Source organism: Ochotona princeps, chromosome 16, assembly GCF_030435755.1.
Source record: "Ochotona princeps isolate mOchPri1 chromosome 16, mOchPri1.hap1, whole genome shotgun sequence".
NCBI lineage: Eukaryota > Metazoa > Chordata > Mammalia > Lagomorpha > Ochotonidae > Ochotona > Ochotona princeps.
In genome coordinates this window covers 52,126,871-52,144,669 of record NC_080847.1, presented here as the reverse complement: position 1 = coordinate 52,144,669, position 17,799 = coordinate 52,126,871, and the positions used below count along the sequence as shown (strand labels likewise).

General features: G+C 60.6%; 3 protein-coding genes across 6 annotated transcripts; 1 reads left to right on the top strand and 2 right to left on the bottom strand.

Annotated features, from left to right (window-relative positions):
• Positions 1 to 3,821: 3,821 nt before the first annotated feature.
• On the bottom strand, positions 3,822 to 5,352 carry ZNF576 (zinc finger protein 576). Of its 2 annotated transcripts, XM_058675149.1 has the most exons (3): positions 5,130 to 5,352; positions 4,970 to 5,040; positions 3,822 to 4,453 (listed from the first exon to the last, which is right to left on the bottom strand). In XM_058675149.1, exons 2-3 carry the CDS (start codon positions 5,022 to 5,024, stop codon positions 4,041 to 4,043), a joined length of 468 nt encoding a protein of 155 aa, XP_058531132.1. In that variant the 5' UTR covers positions 5,025 to 5,040; positions 5,130 to 5,352; the 3' UTR covers positions 3,822 to 4,040. The 2 variants fall into 2 exon arrangements, with proteins under 2 accessions (XP_058531132.1, XP_058531131.1); XM_058675148.1 differs by having other exon boundaries at positions 4,970 to 5,351.
• Positions 5,353 to 5,597: 245 nt separating this feature from the next.
• Positions 5,598 to 9,372, top strand: IRGQ (immunity related GTPase Q). The gene is made up of 3 exons (XM_004598052.2): positions 5,598 to 5,957; positions 6,087 to 6,630; positions 7,678 to 9,372. Exons 1-3 carry the CDS (start codon positions 5,666 to 5,668, stop codon positions 8,987 to 8,989), a joined length of 2,148 nt encoding a protein of 715 aa, XP_004598109.2. The 5' UTR covers positions 5,598 to 5,665; the 3' UTR covers positions 8,990 to 9,372.
• Positions 9,373 to 14,113: 4,741 nt separating this feature from the next.
• Positions 14,114 to 17,676, bottom strand: PINLYP (phospholipase A2 inhibitor and LY6/PLAUR domain containing). 3 transcript variants are annotated; one of them, XM_058675145.1, is made up of 6 exons: positions 17,273 to 17,676; positions 16,951 to 17,145; positions 15,921 to 16,037; positions 14,736 to 14,888; positions 14,467 to 14,610; positions 14,114 to 14,309 (listed from the first exon to the last, which is right to left on the bottom strand). In XM_058675145.1, the coding sequence occupies exons 2-6, from the start codon at positions 17,018 to 17,020 to the stop codon at positions 14,155 to 14,157; spliced, it is 639 nt and encodes a 212-aa protein (XP_058531128.1). In that variant the 5' UTR covers positions 17,021 to 17,145; positions 17,273 to 17,676; the 3' UTR covers positions 14,114 to 14,154. The 3 variants fall into 3 exon arrangements, with proteins under 3 accessions (XP_058531128.1, XP_058531129.1, XP_058531130.1); XM_058675146.1 differs by having other exon boundaries at positions 16,951 to 17,097; XM_058675147.1 differs by having other exon boundaries at positions 16,951 to 17,031.
• Between the last annotated feature and the right edge of the window lie 123 nt (positions 17,677 to 17,799).

The following is a 17,799-nucleotide window of genomic DNA, read 5'->3' as shown; positions in this document are numbered from 1 at the left end:
CTTGGGGGGCTGCCAGACGTAGCCATAGTAAGGCTCCGACAAAAGTTTGGTTTTCACTGAGCAGATGACTCGGGGGAGTGGGCCTCCCTTTAGTCTGTCATCAGGCTCAGTGCCTGCCACCTGCATCCTGCTGGTTGAGGGCAGGAGCCTGGAGAGATGGCTGTGTTCTCTCCCCAGCGTGGCCTGCTGGGGAATGTGTGCTGCTCCTGCGTGTGACTTAGCTGGATGTGAGTCCCATGGCCACAGCTGACTGCAAAGGAGTCTGGGAAAGGCAGTGTGCTTGACCAAGCCACCCAAGAAGTCCCACTTTAATTGTGCTGTACTGCCCAGGCCCTTCCTGGTCCAAGAGCTGGGAGGGAGGGTGTATGTGTGTACTCAGGTGTGTGTCTAAGAGCGTGCGGAGCAGAGCCTCAGCCTGGAGCACGGCTGCAGATCTGCCACACTTTATTTGCATGAGACCTCTGGTTCTTAGAATAACTCAGAGAGGATCCAGGAATTTGCCTGGCATATGTTCCTGTGTACCTGCCACCCACTGCCACAGCCTAGCAAAAACCCCAGGGAGCAAAGCAAAATCTCCCAAAACCCACACAGGGGTGAACAGGGTGCCGCTGGCAGACAGGCAGCAGACAAGGGGCCAGCAGCACGAGCCCAGTGGGTGACACGGGTGACAGGTGCCATGCGGGACCGGAGGACAGAACTGTGCCTGCAGGCAGCTGCCATCTGAAATAGCACAGTTCTCGGAAGGAGGGAGGCGGGGAAGTATATGCGCTTCTGGGGAAGAATGTTCCAGTCGGGGGACGGGGATCCCGGCTGGTGTGTCAGGGTGGCCAGAGCATGGGGAAAGAGGGTTGAGAAGAAAGAGGACCTGTGGCAGCTTGGGCTTCCACCCTCGAGACGGGCAGTGCCAGCTCACAAAGGCTGGGTACCAAGGCTGCCTTAGCATTTGCTTCCTTAAGCATTGACCACATGCCGGGCCGGGCCCATGGTGCATCACGCATGTTGGCTCATCCAGGCCCACACCCAGAAACCTTCAGGAATAGAATTTGAATGACCATCATGACCACTCAATGAGGCAGCCATGCTCACAGCAGGCTAGGCCTGGGCTCGGCGCTGTGTATGGGCCATCAAGTTGGTTGGTCACCACCGCAGTAGGGACCGGTGGCTGCTCTGGGCATTTGTCCACCATCAGTGATCTGGGCACCCGTAGGCATCCGCTGTCACCATGGCCATGCCTCGTGGCTTTCAGTCACAGGAGCAGAACCTGACAGTCATGAGGAATGGACGCTCATTGCTCATGGTCAGGGAGGCGGGGGAGGCTGGGATCAAGGTGCTGGCAGGTTCCGGGTCAGCTGACGGCTGCCGTTGGCCTCCCAGCTGCTGCTCACCCCATGGAGAGGGCAGAGAGTGGGAGGTGGGAGAAAGTGAAAGGCCCCCTTTCCTCCAGATCTTGGGGTGCTGAGCCTCCAGCCTTGGTCACGTGGAGTCTCAGCTTCCCAACGTGGGGATCCTGGGGTTGCCAGCCCTTCAGACCGTAGCACATTACTCAGTGAGGAAACAACACTCCTGCCCTGGAGACCCCCATCCTGCCATCAGACAAGGAGTTCCCATCCCAGAGAATTCCCTGACCCTCAGCCAGGGCCAGGGGACGTGGGCTGCTGCCCTCCTGCCTGTGGAAGGCAGGCAAGCTTGGCATCTGCAGAGGGGCCTGGGTTACCGCATGGCATTGGGTGGGAAACCAAGTGAAGTGAGTGTGTGAAGATCCTCCCTGCATCCTGGCTGTCCCTGTCACGGGTGAAAATGAAAAGCGCTGAGTGCGCTGGCAAGAAAAACTAGGGCAAAGGCTTGGCCAGGCAGCTTGAGGAAGACCTGAGGAGGGGGCAGGTGCTGAGACCTGGGGAAGTGGGCGGGGGGTGGAGAGGGGTCACTCCTGGGAGAATAGCAGGTGCAGAGGCACTGAGGCTGAGCCCACCCCAGGGAAGTAGAGGACACCCCCACCCCCCGCCTGGGTATATGGAGGGAGAGAGGAGGGCAGCCAGGAGACAGAGCTGCAACTGGGGCTGGAGGCTGCTGTGGAACACACCGAGGCTCTCCAGGGGACAGCCAGTGGACCCAGAGCACAGCCTGCCATCGCCTTGGCTGGGGAGCGTGGAGGCACTACATGGGGCAGGTGGGGCCACAGGAAGCATGTGACCCAGTTTATCTTTGGAGTCTTCTGGTGGCTTTTTTTCCCCCCAGGATTTATTTATTTGAAAGGCAGAGATAAAGAGAGAGGAGGGGAGGGAGAGGTCTTCCATCCTCCAGGTCCCTCCCCAAATGTTTCGGCTGGTGTTGGACAAGACTGGAGCCAGGAACTTGGAACTCCAGCTGGGTCTCCCACATGGGTGCAGAGGCCCAAGCACTTGGGCCATTCTCCACTGCTTTCCCAGGCGTATTAGCAGGAGCTGGAATGGAAGTGGAGCAGTCAGGACTCGAACCAGCATCCACAGGTGGCTTAGCTATGGCCACAGCACTGGCCTCAGCTGTGGTAAAGTTGACATCTTGGAAAAATCCAATGGCCAGCTGATCCCATCCCATTCCCAGCAAGGATCTAGGCCGGCCATGCCCCAAGTGCTCCCCAATACACACACACACCCCTCTTCCTGCCAGGCATGGCATTGCCCAGACCAGAGGTCACGTGTGCCTGTGAGTTAGACCTGGGCCCAGCGGACTTGCGCTGCAGGGAGGGACTAGATGACTATTCCTCATGTTTCAGCAGAAGCCAGGAAGTCTCCTGGAAGCTCTCAGATCTGTTCCAGGCAGAAGCCGCCATAAACAATACAAAACCATGAGACTGTTCCAATAAAACTTTATTTGCACAATCTGGCTAGATGTGACTAGTCTGCAGACCTGTCTCAGGCTGTAGGTGACAGAACAGCAGAGTACCGAGCAGCGGCTTAACGTCTGCATGTCTCCTCTTACACAGCCCACACTGCTTCTGCCCCACAAGTGGACCTGTGCCCCACACCCGCACTGCCTTGTTGCTCTGCCATCTCACATGCTGGTCTTGTCCTCAGGGTCCAGGATGGTTGGATACCATGTCCATAGTTCTGATTAGGAAAGCCAAACCCCTTCCCCAAACTAGGGAGATTGTCCCCAGGACTTTTGCTTGAACTGGGTCCCATGGCCACATGTTGCTCCAAGGGACTCTGGGAAATGTAGTCTTTAACCAAGTCTCTGCCAGGATGAGGCAGGCTTTAAAAAAAAAAAAAAAATGTCACATCACCCAGAACCCAGAGCTCCACAGGCAACATATGGGAGCCTGGCTCAGTGGGCGCCCCCAGAGGTAGAGGATCATGCGCCATGGGCCACTTCGGCTGGTGGCCTTGGCCCTGTCTCACCCCTGCCCACACGGTCAGGCCTGGCCTGGGCCTTTCAGGAGAGCTGCAAATAGGATCGTAGCGGGGAGTCTCCCGAGGCCAGCCAAGGAGCGCACAGGACAGATGGCATCTCTGCTGGACTCCGAGCCAGTCGTCCTCCAGCGCTCGGCCAGCTCTGCACCATTTCAACCCCAATGCCCCCACCTCCTTTGGATGGAAAGACTGGTGAGGGGTAGGTGGGCAGAGACCAGGACCCGGCTGCCAACACCACCCCCTGCTTCCCCGACCAGTGCATGTGGTTCCAGCGCTTTCGCTGCCCCCTCCCCAGGACCGCGTGCGCCATGCCCGGTGGGGTCACAGCACCGGCGGTGCCTCACTCCTGTGCCCATCCAGGCCCTGATCCAGGCACTTGGCTCCCGGCAGCCGGCAGCATCCATCTGGGAAGAATGAAAGGTGATTGCGTAATCTGCAGCTAGCTGTTTAATTGGGAATGAGGGAGATAAAAATAAACTCTATTTCACTCCCAGAAAAGCTCACTCGATGGACAGTCTGGTTGCACACTTTTCCCGTGTCCTCCAGGGCTCTGGAAGAGAATCTTCTGGGCCCTGTCCATCAGGAGCTCTTGTCCCCTCTCCCTCCCGCCTTGGGGAGGGGCAGCAATCCTCCTGCTGGGCCTGCAGCCCCTCAGAGTTCCCCCCGAGCGTGCCTGATGTAGTGCCGGTGCAGCCCGGCCTCCTGCGCAAAGCCCTGGCCGCACTCGGTGCAGGTGAAGGTGCCGCCGGGCGCGGGGGCCTCGTGCACCTGCCGGTGGCGCCGCAGAGAAGCCGCCTGCCCGAAGGCCTTGCCGCAGTCAGGACACGGGAAAGGGGGCTGAGCCGCGAGGCCGGCTGGGCCGGCCGGGGTGTGGCCGCGCTGGTGGGCCATCAGGGCCTTGGAGGACAGGAAGGAGCGGTCGCAGGTGAAGCAGACGAAGAGCGCCCCCCGCAGCTTCTGGGCCACGAAGTCGGCCGGGTGCTCCCGCTTCATGTGCCGCTCCTGGAACTTGGAATCCGCGAAGTTGATGAGGCAGCGGCTGCACTGCGGGGCCCCCGGGTGGGCTGAAGGATGTGGACAGAGGTTGGGGAAGGCCCCGAGGACCTCTCCCCAGCCCCAGAACCGGGCTGCCCAAACCGGGCTCCAAGCTGTTGTGGCCTACGGGGGGGCGGGCTGTCAGTGGACTTCAGAGGGTCAGCTCAAAGTAGACAGACCGTGGAGTGTGGGGCCAGGACGGGGACCCTGGGAGCGGCCATCCCACAGAGCAGCAGGGCAGGGAGGACACTGCCCTCGGAGCCACGCCAACTTGGGGTGGACCCTTGGCAGACACGAGGGGAACGGGGTGATAACAGCCTGGAGGAGGGGCTAGCCCCTAAGAAGTGCTCAGAGCAGCAGGACTGTCCACCTTGCCGGCCGTGGGTCGGGAGCTGCCCTGCTCTGTCACCTGAAAACGGGGTCTCATCAGGACTGAAGGAGCTCGCGGGGCGATGGGGGTGGGTGTGAGCTGAGGGGCCGGCACAGTCCCTTCCCAAAAGGAAGCGAGGAACCCGGGGTGCGGGAGGCGACCCCGCTGTACTCACAGACGCCGCCTCGGGGGCTGCCGGCCGATTCCTGCTGCTCCGCGGACTCCTCCATGATGCCCGAGACCCCTCTGCTCAAGAGGGCAGCGCGAGTGAGGGGGTGCCGCTCGGCCGGCACCAGGCCCCTAAAAACCTAGTGACCTCGGCCCGCGACGCCCACCTGTGACCGGCACGGGACCACCTCGGTCTTTCCGAAGCAGCTGCCACTAAGAGGACCGTCCAAACGATCGGCACCTCCCCGGGTTCGAGACCCCCTAGAGCCTGCTCACGGTGTGACCTGTGACCGCTGCCCTCGGAGCGTCATCGCGCTCTTGAACCTGTCGGGTCATCCACCCTGCCTCTTCCCGGACATTGTGCTTTGCCATCCCCGTGTTCCGCTCGCGCGGTCAGCCCCAGTGCCCGGTTACCCGCCAGCACTGCCAGTGGGGCGCTGCCTGCTCCCGGGAGCGAGGGTACCTCGACCCTCCTCCGTACAGCAAAGGCTGCCTCGCGCGGCGCCTGTCACAGGCGCGCCTCAGCGCCACCACCCGCAGGGGAGTGAAGTAGGGCCCATTGAATTTCAAGATTCCTGGGGCTTCAAAGCCTGAGGCACTTTCAAAACCGAGCCCGTCATCGCCATCCCGCATCAAGTAGTACATTCGCGAACGCGCACCTCGGGGCGGGAGCGAGAGGAGAGGGGTCCTTCCCTGCTCTGTGATGCGTGGTGATGACGTTGCAGCCGCCGTGCCGTACAAGTCCCCAGCGGGTCGCGCGGAGTGCGCAGGCGCCGAGGGCCGGCTCATTGTTCCCAGGCGAGAGGCGGCCGGAGCTGAGGGGCGTGCTCCGCGCGGCCATAGTGCGCAGGCGCGGCGAGGCGTCCGAGCCTGTCCGGGGGCGGGGGTGAGTGACGTCAGGGCAGAAGCTCTAGAACGCGTCCCGGCGTCCCGAGCTCGGTTCCCCCCGCGAGTCCGGGGCGAGGCTTTTGCACGAGCGAGCGTGCTGCTTCCCGGTGAGTGCTTGGGAGGCGAGGGCGGAGGGGGAGCCTTTCCGACGGCCGCGAGGGGAGAAGCCCGCGCCCCTGGGGCTGGGAGACGCGGCCGCCCCGTGACCCCGGCAACCCCGCGCCCTTGCTTTGCAGCCATGCCTCCGCCCCGGGGAGACGTGACCGCCTTGTGCCTGGGACCCCCGGGCTCCGGGAAGTCGGCGCTGATCCAAGCGCTGTGCGCCGAGGATGCAGACCCGGTGGAGCTGCCCGAGGCGATCCCCGAAGGACGGCCCGACTCCGGGGTGCCCCGCCTGCGAGCTGCGGGCCCGGGACTCTTCCTGGGCGAGCTGAGCTGCCCACCCGCAGCGCCCGGGCCCTGGGCGGCTGAGGCCGACGTGCTGGTTCTGGTGCTGCCCGGACCGGAGGGGGCTGCGGAGCCCTTGGCCCCGGAGCTGGGCGAGGCAGCACGGGCCGCCCTGGCTCGAGGAGCCCCGCTGCTGGCCGTGCGGATCCTCCCTGGCGACGAGTCGCCGAAGGACGCGCAGGCCCGCGAGCAGACCACCGCCCTGCTGGCGGCCGCCGGGCTGGGAGCTGCGCCCCTGTTCATGCTGCCTGCGGACCGGGCCAGCAGCGATGGCCTCGGGGAGCTGGAGCGTCTGCGGTCGGCGCTGAGGAGTCGGGCAGAGGCACTGCAGAGGTGAGCCCCGGATTTCCAGCTGGGCTGGGTTGGGGGGCCTTAGGCTAGACCCACACCCCACTAAAATGCCCCGTAGCCACTCAGGGACAAGGCTTATCCACTCTGTGTGTGGGACCTTTTGCTGGCATTTAGCTCCACTTCACCCACCTGGAGGTACTGACCTGTTGTCAGGGTCCTTGGGGGGACCTCTGGGCAGGTGGGACCCACATGCTACCCGCAGACCTGCTCCGTCCAGCAGGTTTGTGATCCCTGCAGGCCCTGGCGTCTCACCTTGTAGCAGCTTGGTTCTCAGGCACCCTTAGTCACTCAAAAGCTACAACGGCAACTGAGCTTTAGGATTTTTAAAATGCATGTGGGTGTTTGAAAGACAGAGTCCCAAAGAGAAAGCCAGAGAGAGAGAGAGAGAGAGGAAGAGAATGCCTACATCTGCCGGTTCACTCCCCAGATGGCAACAGCAACCAAAGCTGGGCAGGCTGTACCCAAAAGCTCCATCCAGGCCTCCCGTGGGGGTGGTAGACAGCTTTGGCCATCCTTTGCTGCCTTCCCTGGCCCGTGAGCAGGGAACTGGATTAAAAGCAGAGCACTGGTGTGGCAATATAGGATGCCTGGAAGTAGAAATAGTCTGGGGAACGGTGGAGGGAGTGGGCAGGCAGAGCCCTTAGCTTCACCTGCCGTCCCCTTAACCACGCCTCCTTGGCCAGAACAGGTACCTGAGCAATCCCCGCTCTCCCGGCTGCAGGAAGGGCACCCTGGCCCCTTGGACTGCCCCCTGTGAAACGCTCAATGTCCACAACAGTGGGGGTTCCACTTGCGAGTATTGCAGAAGGCTTCCCATCTCAGGCTTCTGTTTGAACCCTGACATTGGGGCTGCCCACCATCCTGCCCAGAACTGCTTCAAGGCCCACCGGCCTTTGTTGGCTAGTCCTGTCTGTTTATTTCTTCTCTCTGTTTGCCATGCCCTGCCTTATTCTCTCAGCACCGCTCTTTGGTCCCTTCACCTGGAGTCCCTCCTTCAAGCCTTTCTGCCTTCTCTCCCTGCCCCTGCAGGCTCCTACCAGCGGCCCAGGATGGCTTCGAGGTACTGGGTGCAGCCGAGCTGGAGGCTGTGCGCGAGGCTTTCGAGACGGGAGGCCTGGAGGCAGCTCTGTCGTGGGTACGCGCTGGCCTGGAGCGCCTAGGCAGCGCGCGGCTGGACGTAGCAGTGGCTGGTACTGCGGACACGAGCCGTGTGCTGGGCGTGCTGCTTGGCTTGGACCCTGACGACGCATGTGCAGTGCCTGCCTCTGCACCCACCCCTTTTCCAGCCCCCGAACGCCCCAATGTCGTGTTCTGGATTGTGCCGTTGGGTCCTACTGCCGCCTCAGCTGCCAGCACCCCTCACGCGACCCACTACGATGCCCTCATCCTAGTCACCTCTGGGGCACCGATGGAGAAGGATTTGGTGCAGGTGCGAGCCTTGGTGCCCCCGGATGCAGCGCTGGTCTGCGTGCGAACCGATGGCGAGGGCGAGGATCCGGAGGCTCTGGGTGAAGCTGGAAAGGTGGAGAAGGCTGGCAGGCAGAGCCTAGGGAAGGCAGGTGTGGGCGGGTTGGAGCCTGCACCCGCTGAGGGGAGGGAGAAGCAGGGTGCAGGCGGGGAAGGCCAGGAGAAGGCTGGCAGCGAGTGTTCACAGGAGGGCAATGGTGAGAAGACGGCAGGCAGCGCAGATGCCCAGTGCTCATCCGTGTTGAGTCCGGAGGACGAGACGTGGGAGGTGCTGGAAGAGACGCGGCCGCCCGTGTTCCCCCTGCGGCCCACTGGACTCCCGGGGCTGTGTGAGTGGCTGCGCTGTGCGCTCCCCCCGCCCCAGGCTGGGGCGCTGCTGCTGGCGCTGCCTCCTGCATCTCCTGCCGCAGCCCGGAGGAAGGTGGCTGCGCTGCGGGCAGGGGCCTGGCGGCCTGCCCTGCTGGCTAGCCTTGCAGCGGCAGCAGCTCCAGTACCAGGACTAGGCTGGGCCTGCGATGTGGCGCTCCTGCGGGGTCAGCTGGCAGAGTGGAGGCGGGCGCTGGGGCTCGAACCTGCGTCATTGGCGCGTCGTGAGCGTGCCCTGGGTCTGACCCCTGGAGAGCTGGCAGCGCGTACTCACTTCCCGGGCCCGGTAACACGGGCCGAGGTGGAAGCCAGGCTGGGAGCCTGGGCTGGCGAGGGCACTGCGGGGTCCGCGGCACTAGGCGCACTTTCTTTCCTATGGCCCGCGGGGGGTGCAGCGGCCACTGGCGGCCTGGGCTACCGCGCGGCACACGGTGTCCTGCTGCAGGCGCTGGACGAGATGCAGGCAGACGCCGAGGCTGTGTTGGCACCTCCTGAGCCCACCCTGTGAGGGTTGAGGTGTGCCTCGCGTTCTGGTTGCCAGCTCCTGAGGGCATGAGGATCGAAGTCCTGTTGGGGGAGGGGCTGCGGGAGTGCTGAGGGTAACGGAGTCGGGGTGTCCTTGGGTATTCTGGGTGCTTGTAGGGGATTGGGTCGCCTGGATTCCTGGGTCAGAGGTGGGGTTGGTAGGGAGTCTTGCCTCCTACAGGGAGTAGGACCCTGGACTCCCACAAGGGGGCGGGTCTTGGTCTCCAGGGAAGAAGAAACAAGGGTTACTGGATCTGTAGGTTCTTGAGGCCCTGGGCTGGTTACCGCGGGGAAGAGAAACCTGAGGGTCCGGGGTCCTTTCAGTCCTCAGGGGTCTGGGGTCTGCAGGAGCCCAGAAACCTGGGACCTTGGGTGGGGGGAGGTGTGTGTGACACTTGTCACTGGGTCTGGGGTGGGCATGGTTGGTCTCACAGAAGTGGGAGTGGGCAGCCATCTGCACGTGGTGGGCGCCAAGGGTCGTGGGAGATCAGGAACAAGGCTGTCTGGAGGTGGGAGGGCTGGAACCCACGTGATGGCGATCCCCTCCAGGTGGGCTTGCTACAGGAGGATTCCTGCTGTGTGCCCTTCGGTGTAGGTGCTGAGCGAGAATGCCTCCTGTCTCTCCCACTTGGGGGGTTTGTTTGTTTTTGTCTTGGTTTCTTCGATTGTTAAACCTGAACGTGTGCTGACCTTGGTGCTTTGTGCACCTGCCTTTCTGGACAGGCCGCTGCTTCTCTCCAACACGTGTGGGGCTGTCCAGGGGCTCCCCAAGACACCCTGTGCCTAGAGGGTGCTGCAGTGAGCAGGGGTGCCCAAACCCCAGGGATGTATGGGGACAGACACCACAATGCCTGGAAGGTTCTAGGTGGCCAGAGCTGTGTGTCTTGGAGAAGCCACAGGCTCCCAAATGCTTCAGCATTATGACCACAAGAGGGGGACCTGAGGGGCCGTCACAGAGAACCAAGTACAGGCATAGCTGGCTGGAGACCCCAGCGCACACGGCGAGGCTCCTGTGTGCTTTGGTCCTGCCGTCTGCTCCCCACCCAGCCTGCCAGGCCTCCCTGCCTATGTCTGAATAGACCCTAGGCCCTTGGCACAGCTGTCCTGTCTCCCAGACTGCTCAGATACCAGCCCTGCCCTTGCCTGTTGCTCACCTGCCCTCCTAACCCCCACACCACCATTGTTGGTCTCTGCCAGCCGATCCAGTTCCGTTGACAGTGATCTTGGGTGTTGGCCTTCATAGTGGGTGCTGATGCTTTGCCTGTCTTGTCCTCTGGCACCCCGCCGGCCCCCAGAACTCAACCGCCACACAGCAAATACATCAGTCGTTAATGAGTGAGAGGGCGAGGACCGGAATTGGGATAGTTGGCCCCTTGCCACAGGAAGGAAAAAGGAGCGAGTCTAACGGGAGAGAAGTCCCATCTGAGGTGGGGGAGCACAGAGCTGCCACGTTACCTCACCGAGATCACTGCCTTATCCTCCCATCGGCGAGCCGGAAAGGCTGGACCACAACCACAAGTACCCCCGCGGACTCCATTCCGTGCATGGCTGTAGACAAGGGTGAGGGACAACACCTCACGTCCAGCCTGCGCCCCCATCCCATCAGAAACTGACAGACGCAGAAGCTTCCAGCCATGCAAATGGTGTCCTCGTCTTCAGTGCCCTTGGCCCCCTGGGAATGCTGCTGGGCCATATCAGTGACCCCCCCCAACGCATGTCTGCATCTGTGCCTTCTCCGTCCAGCTTGCAGTGCTCCCCTGCCTCAATGGAGACGATGGAGAAAGGTGCAGCGTGCCACTGTCCAGCGGTGAGACACCAAGAGCCACACGTGTGATGTCAGACTGCCTAGTGGCCACATTGCTGGAGTGAACGAAGGCTCGGGGCTCATCGGAATCCATCGTGACCCAGCGTGCCCGTCACTGTCATCTCGGTGTGCAGTCGGTCTCAAGCGCTACTCGGTTCCTTTTTCTGCTGCGTTCCTGGAGTGTGGGCATTAGCACTGACCACATCTCCAGCAGATAATAAGCAGAAATACCTTGCCCCTATTTATTTATTTAGTTATTTGTTAGTGCATGCGCTCCCATCTGCTAGTTCATTGTCCAACTACCTGCAGTAGCCAGGTCTGCGACTTAGAGCCTGGAATCCCACCCAGGTCCCTGTATGGATGGCAGGACCCCAGGCATGGAAGGCCTCACCACAGGAGCCAGTTGAGAATGAAGCACAGGTGCTACCCCCCCACACACACACACAGACTGTAGGCCTCCACCCCTGCCCGTGGCCTCCGCAGATTCTGTCAGCCACAGTGCGAGAACCCGTTTTATGCACCGGATGCTACTTGGCAGTCTTTCAACAGCAGCTGTGGGTATGAATCTTTGAAATAAAATGTAAAATTTAGCTGCCTAGTCACATTTGGGTGGTCACATGGGGTTGGGAGTGATTGGACAGAGCATCTCCATTACACAGGGGGTCATGGCTGCAGAGGCTGCTCCAGGATCTTGACTTTGGGATAACCTTGGGAGAATGCGCGTGGCATCTACTCACAAAGCTGTTGTGAGAAGCCGATGTGTGTAGGTTCCTGTGTGCACACACAGCAGCCTGCAGCCCTTTCTGCACATGCTGACTCGCCAGGCCCTGAGCCCTGGGCACCTCTCTGCCCCTCTGATACCATCTTGGAGCTGGTCCAACATTGCTTCTCTGCCCTCGTCAGAGCCCAGGCCTGAAAGGGCAGGACAGCTGGGCCTGTGTGCATTGTCGGTGTTCCCTGATGCATGTGGATTGGCATGGCTATGGCTCGGCACCCTAAGATCTCACAGCTTTGAGCCTTGGGTCTGTGGACACACAGTGAGGTGTCGTCTCAGGCAGCAGCTGGAGAGTCCCTGTGGATGTCTTGGCTGCCCTCGAAGGCAGATTCCTAGAGATGTGTGTTGATGAGTAAATATGGGTAGAAGTTGTGCTTTGTGTCTGTTCTTTATTTTGAAGAGATCTTCCCATCATTGGTCCCTTCCCCAAATGCCTACAACAGAAGCCAGGAATGGAACTTCATCTGGTCTTAGGTGAGTGGCAGGGACCCAACATCTGGAGCATGTAGCAGCTGGAAGCTGGACTCAGAAGTGGTAGAGCCAGGACTTGAACCCAACACTTGGGTGTGGCTGTCCTGTGGTGTCTTAAGTATTGCACCAAGGCCTGCCCAGGTGTCTGTTCTTTTGGGGTTTGTAGGGGAGGAAGGAAGATGCTTGGGATCTCAGGCTGGAATCCTGGATCCTGTGGGAGGATCATGGGGAATAGGAGCACCAGCAGGAAGCTGAGCAGCTGAGACTTGAACCAGTGCTCCTATGGCATGCCAATGACCTAGGCGGTCACTAAGCTCACCATGCTGCTGGTCCAGCCTGAGGACCACCAGTCTTGTTGCTCTGGGGACCCTGCACATCAGGAAGCCTAGGCTGCATGGCCCAGCTACCTGGGACTTCCCACCCCTGGTCCACAGCCAGCCCTCTGGGATGGAGCTGTCCAGCTGATCGACAGCTGAACCCAGTGACGTCAGCAGAGGAGCACCCACCTGGGGGCTGCTCCCGGGGTGCAGCGGATTAAACCACCTGGTTGAAGTGCTTGCACGCTTGCACCCACTGAGGCATCCAGAGAGGCTCCTGGCTTTGGCTTGACCCAGCCCTGCTGTTGTGGTCATTTGGGGAGTGAACCAGCAGATGCGAGGTCTCTTCCCTCTCTAATTCTTCCAAATTAATTTAGAAACACACGCCCAGCTGGTCCCGTGACCAAGTTGTTGACTCATTGACTCATGAGCTAAGTAAAGAGAATTGTTCCAGGTCACACCATTTTGTGATGTTTTGTTACGGAGCCAAACAGTAACCCATACCGACTCATTCATTCTGTTTCCCTGCTGTGGCCACAACCCAGTGACTGGCTTTATTACCTCCCTCATGATATCCGTTCTCTCAATCCCAGATTCGTCTCCTGGCAACAATGAGAGTGACTGTGCCATCACACACAGCTATCAACAAGGTGAAATAAGAGACGGTCTTTACCCAGAGGCTACCTGGTGTTTGTGAAACCTGCCTGGTTCTCTGACTTCCCACACGAGGCGGGACTGCCTTTCGGCTGCCACGTGGTTGGGTGGGGCTGTGGGAGTAGACTCATGAGCTGTAAACGTTGGGTCATTTCTGCGTCCCTCTCCCAGCTGCTTTCTGGGAGCCAAGGAGCTGACTGTGTTCAAGGGGGTGGCTGCACTTGACAGAGGTGGGCAGAAGCACAGAGTGAGGGAAAAACCCACTGTGCTTTGTGACGTGCCTTCACTCCTCTGCCCTACACTGGAGGAGAAAATACCCTCCCAGTCCTATTCGTGTTGGGTCTGGATGCAGGATTGGTTGACTCAGTGAAAAGTTGGCAGGCTCAATCTTAGCCATGGCCTTGGAGACACTTTGGGCTCCTAGGGTCTGATAGGAGAACCTTTACCAGAAAGCTGCTGGTCCTAAATGCTGGTGGAAACCCTTGGAGAACACTGGGACCCTCTTCCCAAGCCAGAACCAGTCCAGTGAGGCCCTCAGCTAAGTGCCTGGAATCAGTTTGGGCATGGCTCTTCACCTGGCATTGTTGCAGCACCAGCTGACTCCTGGATCTCCATTGTTTTCAACCCCCGAGCTAAGAGACTTGTTACTGTAGTACAATCTGGTTAGTCTTGACCGATGGCTATGTGCATGGAGCACCTGCCAGTCCCGTGGCTCTCCATAAGTGGCAGCTGCTAGCATGATTGCTGTTTGCCTAGCCATGTCGCCTCCAGGGCTGACGCTGGCTCCTGGGTGCCAGACCCTGCACTGGATGCTTCTCAAATGTCCTTTCATTTGACATTGATGGCAACCCTATGAAGTGATAGAACTACTAACTCTCACGTATTGCAGTCATGAGACCCAGTCATTGTTGGCCTGTCTGTCCACCTGTAAAATGGACATAGTCACAGCACCTTCATAGTTGTGATCATGAACAGAGCAGCATGGACCACACACAGTACCTGGAAGACAGAGGGAGCCTTCCTGTTTTCTGAACCCCGTTTTCCCCCACCAAGTGCATCACAGCACAGACACAGGCCTGTTCTATGTAACTATTTACTTTTACAGGATAGATGGAGAGCTGGGATCTTCACTCAGCCCTGCCTGGGGGCCAGGGGGCCGGCAGACAGTCAGCTCGCCTCAGGAAGTAGAGGTAGGAGGCCGAGGGCACCTCGGCACCAGCCTTGGTGTAACAGGCACTCTCAGTAGCACAGCCCCGTGTGGCAAATTTGGTGTTGAAGATACCTGGCGGGGGGAGGGGAATTGCAGAAGTTCAGATCAAAAGTCAGGGCATCACCTCCTCACCTTTCACCCGGGGGTTGGGGGCGAGGGGAAGAGAGGTCAGGGCCTGCAGTCCCGGGCTCATGTCCCCTCCCTCCAGAGAGCCAGCTGTGCCCCTCACCAGCCTGCACGTTGCCTGCAAAGTAGATGCAGTGGGTTTCCTGGCCCACGCAGCGGGCTGCCTGAGTCCCCGGGCACGTCTCCTGGAAGGGCGCGATGCAAGACGGGCACATCAGGCCATTCTCCGTCCGGTTGTTCTGGGGGACTGAGCACCAAGGACACAGCGTAAGGTCAGTCAGGGGCATTGGAGTTGCCCTGCCCCCTCCCGGCAACCCCTGGGGACACCACAGGCCCATGGTCAGGGGGCGCGAGCGCTGAGCCGGCACTCACGGGGTACCGTGCCACGGTTGCAGCCGTCGCTCTGACAGCAGCGGGTGTTGGTGACCATGTAGTCGTCACGGCTCATGGTGGTGGACACAAAGCCCGAGTAGCAGTCGCTGAGTTTCATGCAGTTCTTGTAGATGCTCACGGATTTGTGGCCCTCTGTGGGGTAGTGGGGGTGGAGGGAGGGGAGTAAGGAGGGATGGGTGGTGGCCCCCACTCTCATCCTGCACCCCCCATCTTGCTCCCTCACAACCCCCTAGGGTCATACCCTTGCCCCGACTGGCGTGGGGTATCATTAGTAACCCCCTTCGGGGACTCTTCATGGTCATCTCTTGGGGGTTCCCATTGCCAGCCCCAAGTGCTTGCCTGGTGCGGCCCCTTCCACCCCACTGCTGTCCATGGTGATCTTTTCCAGGACATCCACACCCTTGAAGTGCTCTCTCCCAGTCTGCCACCCCCACCCTGGGACCCCCTTGGTCCTGGTCGCTGACCCTGCCCCTTGCCTCTCTCCAGCTCCAGCCAGAAGCCACCACAGCCTCTCCCCATTTCCTCCTTGCAGTGGTCGCTCAGCCCCCTGGGAGGATTCTCAGAATCACTGAGGGGCGGCTTCCCCAGTGCCCTCGGCTTGCTGCTCCCCCATCCTGGGGCCCAGTTCCCCGCAGGATGCCACATCTCTCACCTTTCAGGACTTGCTGTGCCCTCTGGCCCTGCCTTCCTCACCAGGCTGTGGTGGTGCCCCTCCTCCTGGAACCCTGGTCTTCTCCCTGTCCTCCCTCAGGTCCGCCCCAGTGCCCCTCCTCGCTTCTGCATTTCACTCCTCAGCCTCCTCTACTTCTCTGCGTGGATCTGCCTCTTACCGCGTGGTCGTTCTCCCTCTCCTGGCTGCAATGACCCCTGTCTGCTTCGCGCCACACCCCAACATCAGGGTCTGTCCCCTGCCTCCCGCTCCGGCCCACCCAGCTTCTTCCTTCTCTCTCCCTCCGTTCTGTGCCCCCCCAGATGTCTTTCCTCCTTCCACTCCCTGTTTCTCGTCATGTTCAGAATCCGCGACAACAACAATGGCCCCAGTTCTCTTCCTCCCACTCTGGGTTTTCTTCCCAGATTCCAGAGAGGCAGGACGCTCCCCACCCCCTCGGCGAGGTGGCATAGCCACCCACTGCCTGCCCAGGCTCCGACGTCACACCCGCCTACTTGTGCTGGACTCGCCCACCAGGACCACGCAGGTATCCTTGCCAGCTTCACAGGTCTTCATCTTCCCGGTGCATGTGGGCCCGTATCCCTTACACACCTCACAGCTTAGAGGGCGTCCTGCAGGGTAGAGGGCGGGGCTGCAGCCATGGACCGCCACTTGGATTTGGGGATTGGGGTGGCAAGGGAAAGGAGGCACCTGCGTGCCCTGGTTTTTCTCGTGGGTGGGGGTGTGGCTGTGGCCTAAGGGAACTGTGCAGAGACTGAGCGGGCAGCCCTGGTGATGCCAGCAAAAAGCCGCTTGTAGGGGCGGGAAGCGACTCTCCTAGGGCCTGTGTACTAATTAGAAGGCTGGGGACCTGGGACGCGGGGAGGGGGGGTTTGTCCATAAAGCTCTGGGGCAGGGAGGGGTCGTGGTGGCCGGGGATTCCAGGGAGTTTGGTGATGCTTCAGGTCCAGCTGGTTCTTGGGTGTGGGACTTCCTTGCAGCAGAGGCGGGAAGACAATAGGAACTCAAACCGCAGCAGGATGAGGGTCGGACTTGTAAGTCACCAGGGAGAGGGAAGGGCAGGCTGAGAGAGGAGGCTGGCTGGCTGGGGCAGAGGGGCAGCAGGGCAGTGGGGCAGCGGGGCAGCAGGAAAATGAGGTTTCCTGTGCTGAAAGGAGGAGGGAGCACCCGAGAAAGGAACTTTCCAGCTGTGACGGTTGAGGCTTTTTGGAGAGTGAACCTGTGGTCTCTCCTCTGTAAATCTGCCTTTCCATTAAAAATAAATCTTGATTTCCTAGATAGAATTCAACTGTCGGATTTAGGGCCCTGTCTGGGAGATAGGTTGGTGCACCCCGCTGCCCCAGTTCCCCTGCCTTGGGATCCAGGCTGCTCCTTCTCTCTGCACGGGCCCCAGTTCCCAGTTCCTTTAGCCTGTTCCAAGCACTCCCAGGATCCCCCCCCCAGCAGAGCTCCTTGCTAAATGCCACCCAGGCCTTTCTCCTGAGGTCTCAGGAAGGCGTTGAGCCTCCCCGGTCAGTTGCTTACCTAGACCCAGGAGGGCGCAGAGCAGCAGAGTGGCCAGCAGGAAGCTCCCGGGTCTCGTGGGTGGCCTCATGGTGTGTGAACCTGCAGTCCCAGGTCCCCTGTCCTTATAGGAAGCCGGGGAGGGGCGGATCCAGACCCACCTTCAGCCTGGGGTGAGGTCAGAACCCAGGGTCATTGCTCCTTGCAGCCTCGGGGCTGGGGAGGCGGGACCAGAATCAGAGCGAGCTCTGGACATCTGCTGCCCAGCCGCTTGCCCCACGGGGAACCCAAAAGTCCAGGCTTGCAGCCCCCCTTCGTGTGCAACAGGGCCCTATATTCTCACCTTCACCCCGTCCATGTGTTTGGTCACTTAATGCCCGACGAGAGCAGAGCGGCTACGGACACTGGGATGTCCTTCTTTTCCCAAGGAGGCGTCCAGCGTGGGTGGGGCCCGGCCCGGGAGTGCCCAGCATGCCCAGGCTCGTCCTGCGGGGGCCAGGCGCCTTCTCTCCCTTCCCTTCTTCACAAGCCGGTCCCACACTGGCTCTTGTGTGTCTCCAGCCCTGACCCCGCCCAGGGTTGCACTCCTGCATCTTGAGGGGGACCAAACAGAGAGGTGCCTGTCAGCGCCGAGAGGCGGGTGTGGTCGCAGATGGCCACGGGCCACGTATTGGGAATCGGAGACACTTTGTGTGCGTGTGGTGATTTATTTAGGCTCCTGAGAATCAATCTCTCTCTCTCTCTCTCTCTCTCTCTCTCTCTCTCTCTCGGCCTCAAGCACAAGGCTGGCACTGTGTGTGCGCGGCGAGTGTGGTGCCCGCAGGAACCCAGTGGAGGAGATGCCCTGGCTTGCGGATCCAGATTCCCTGC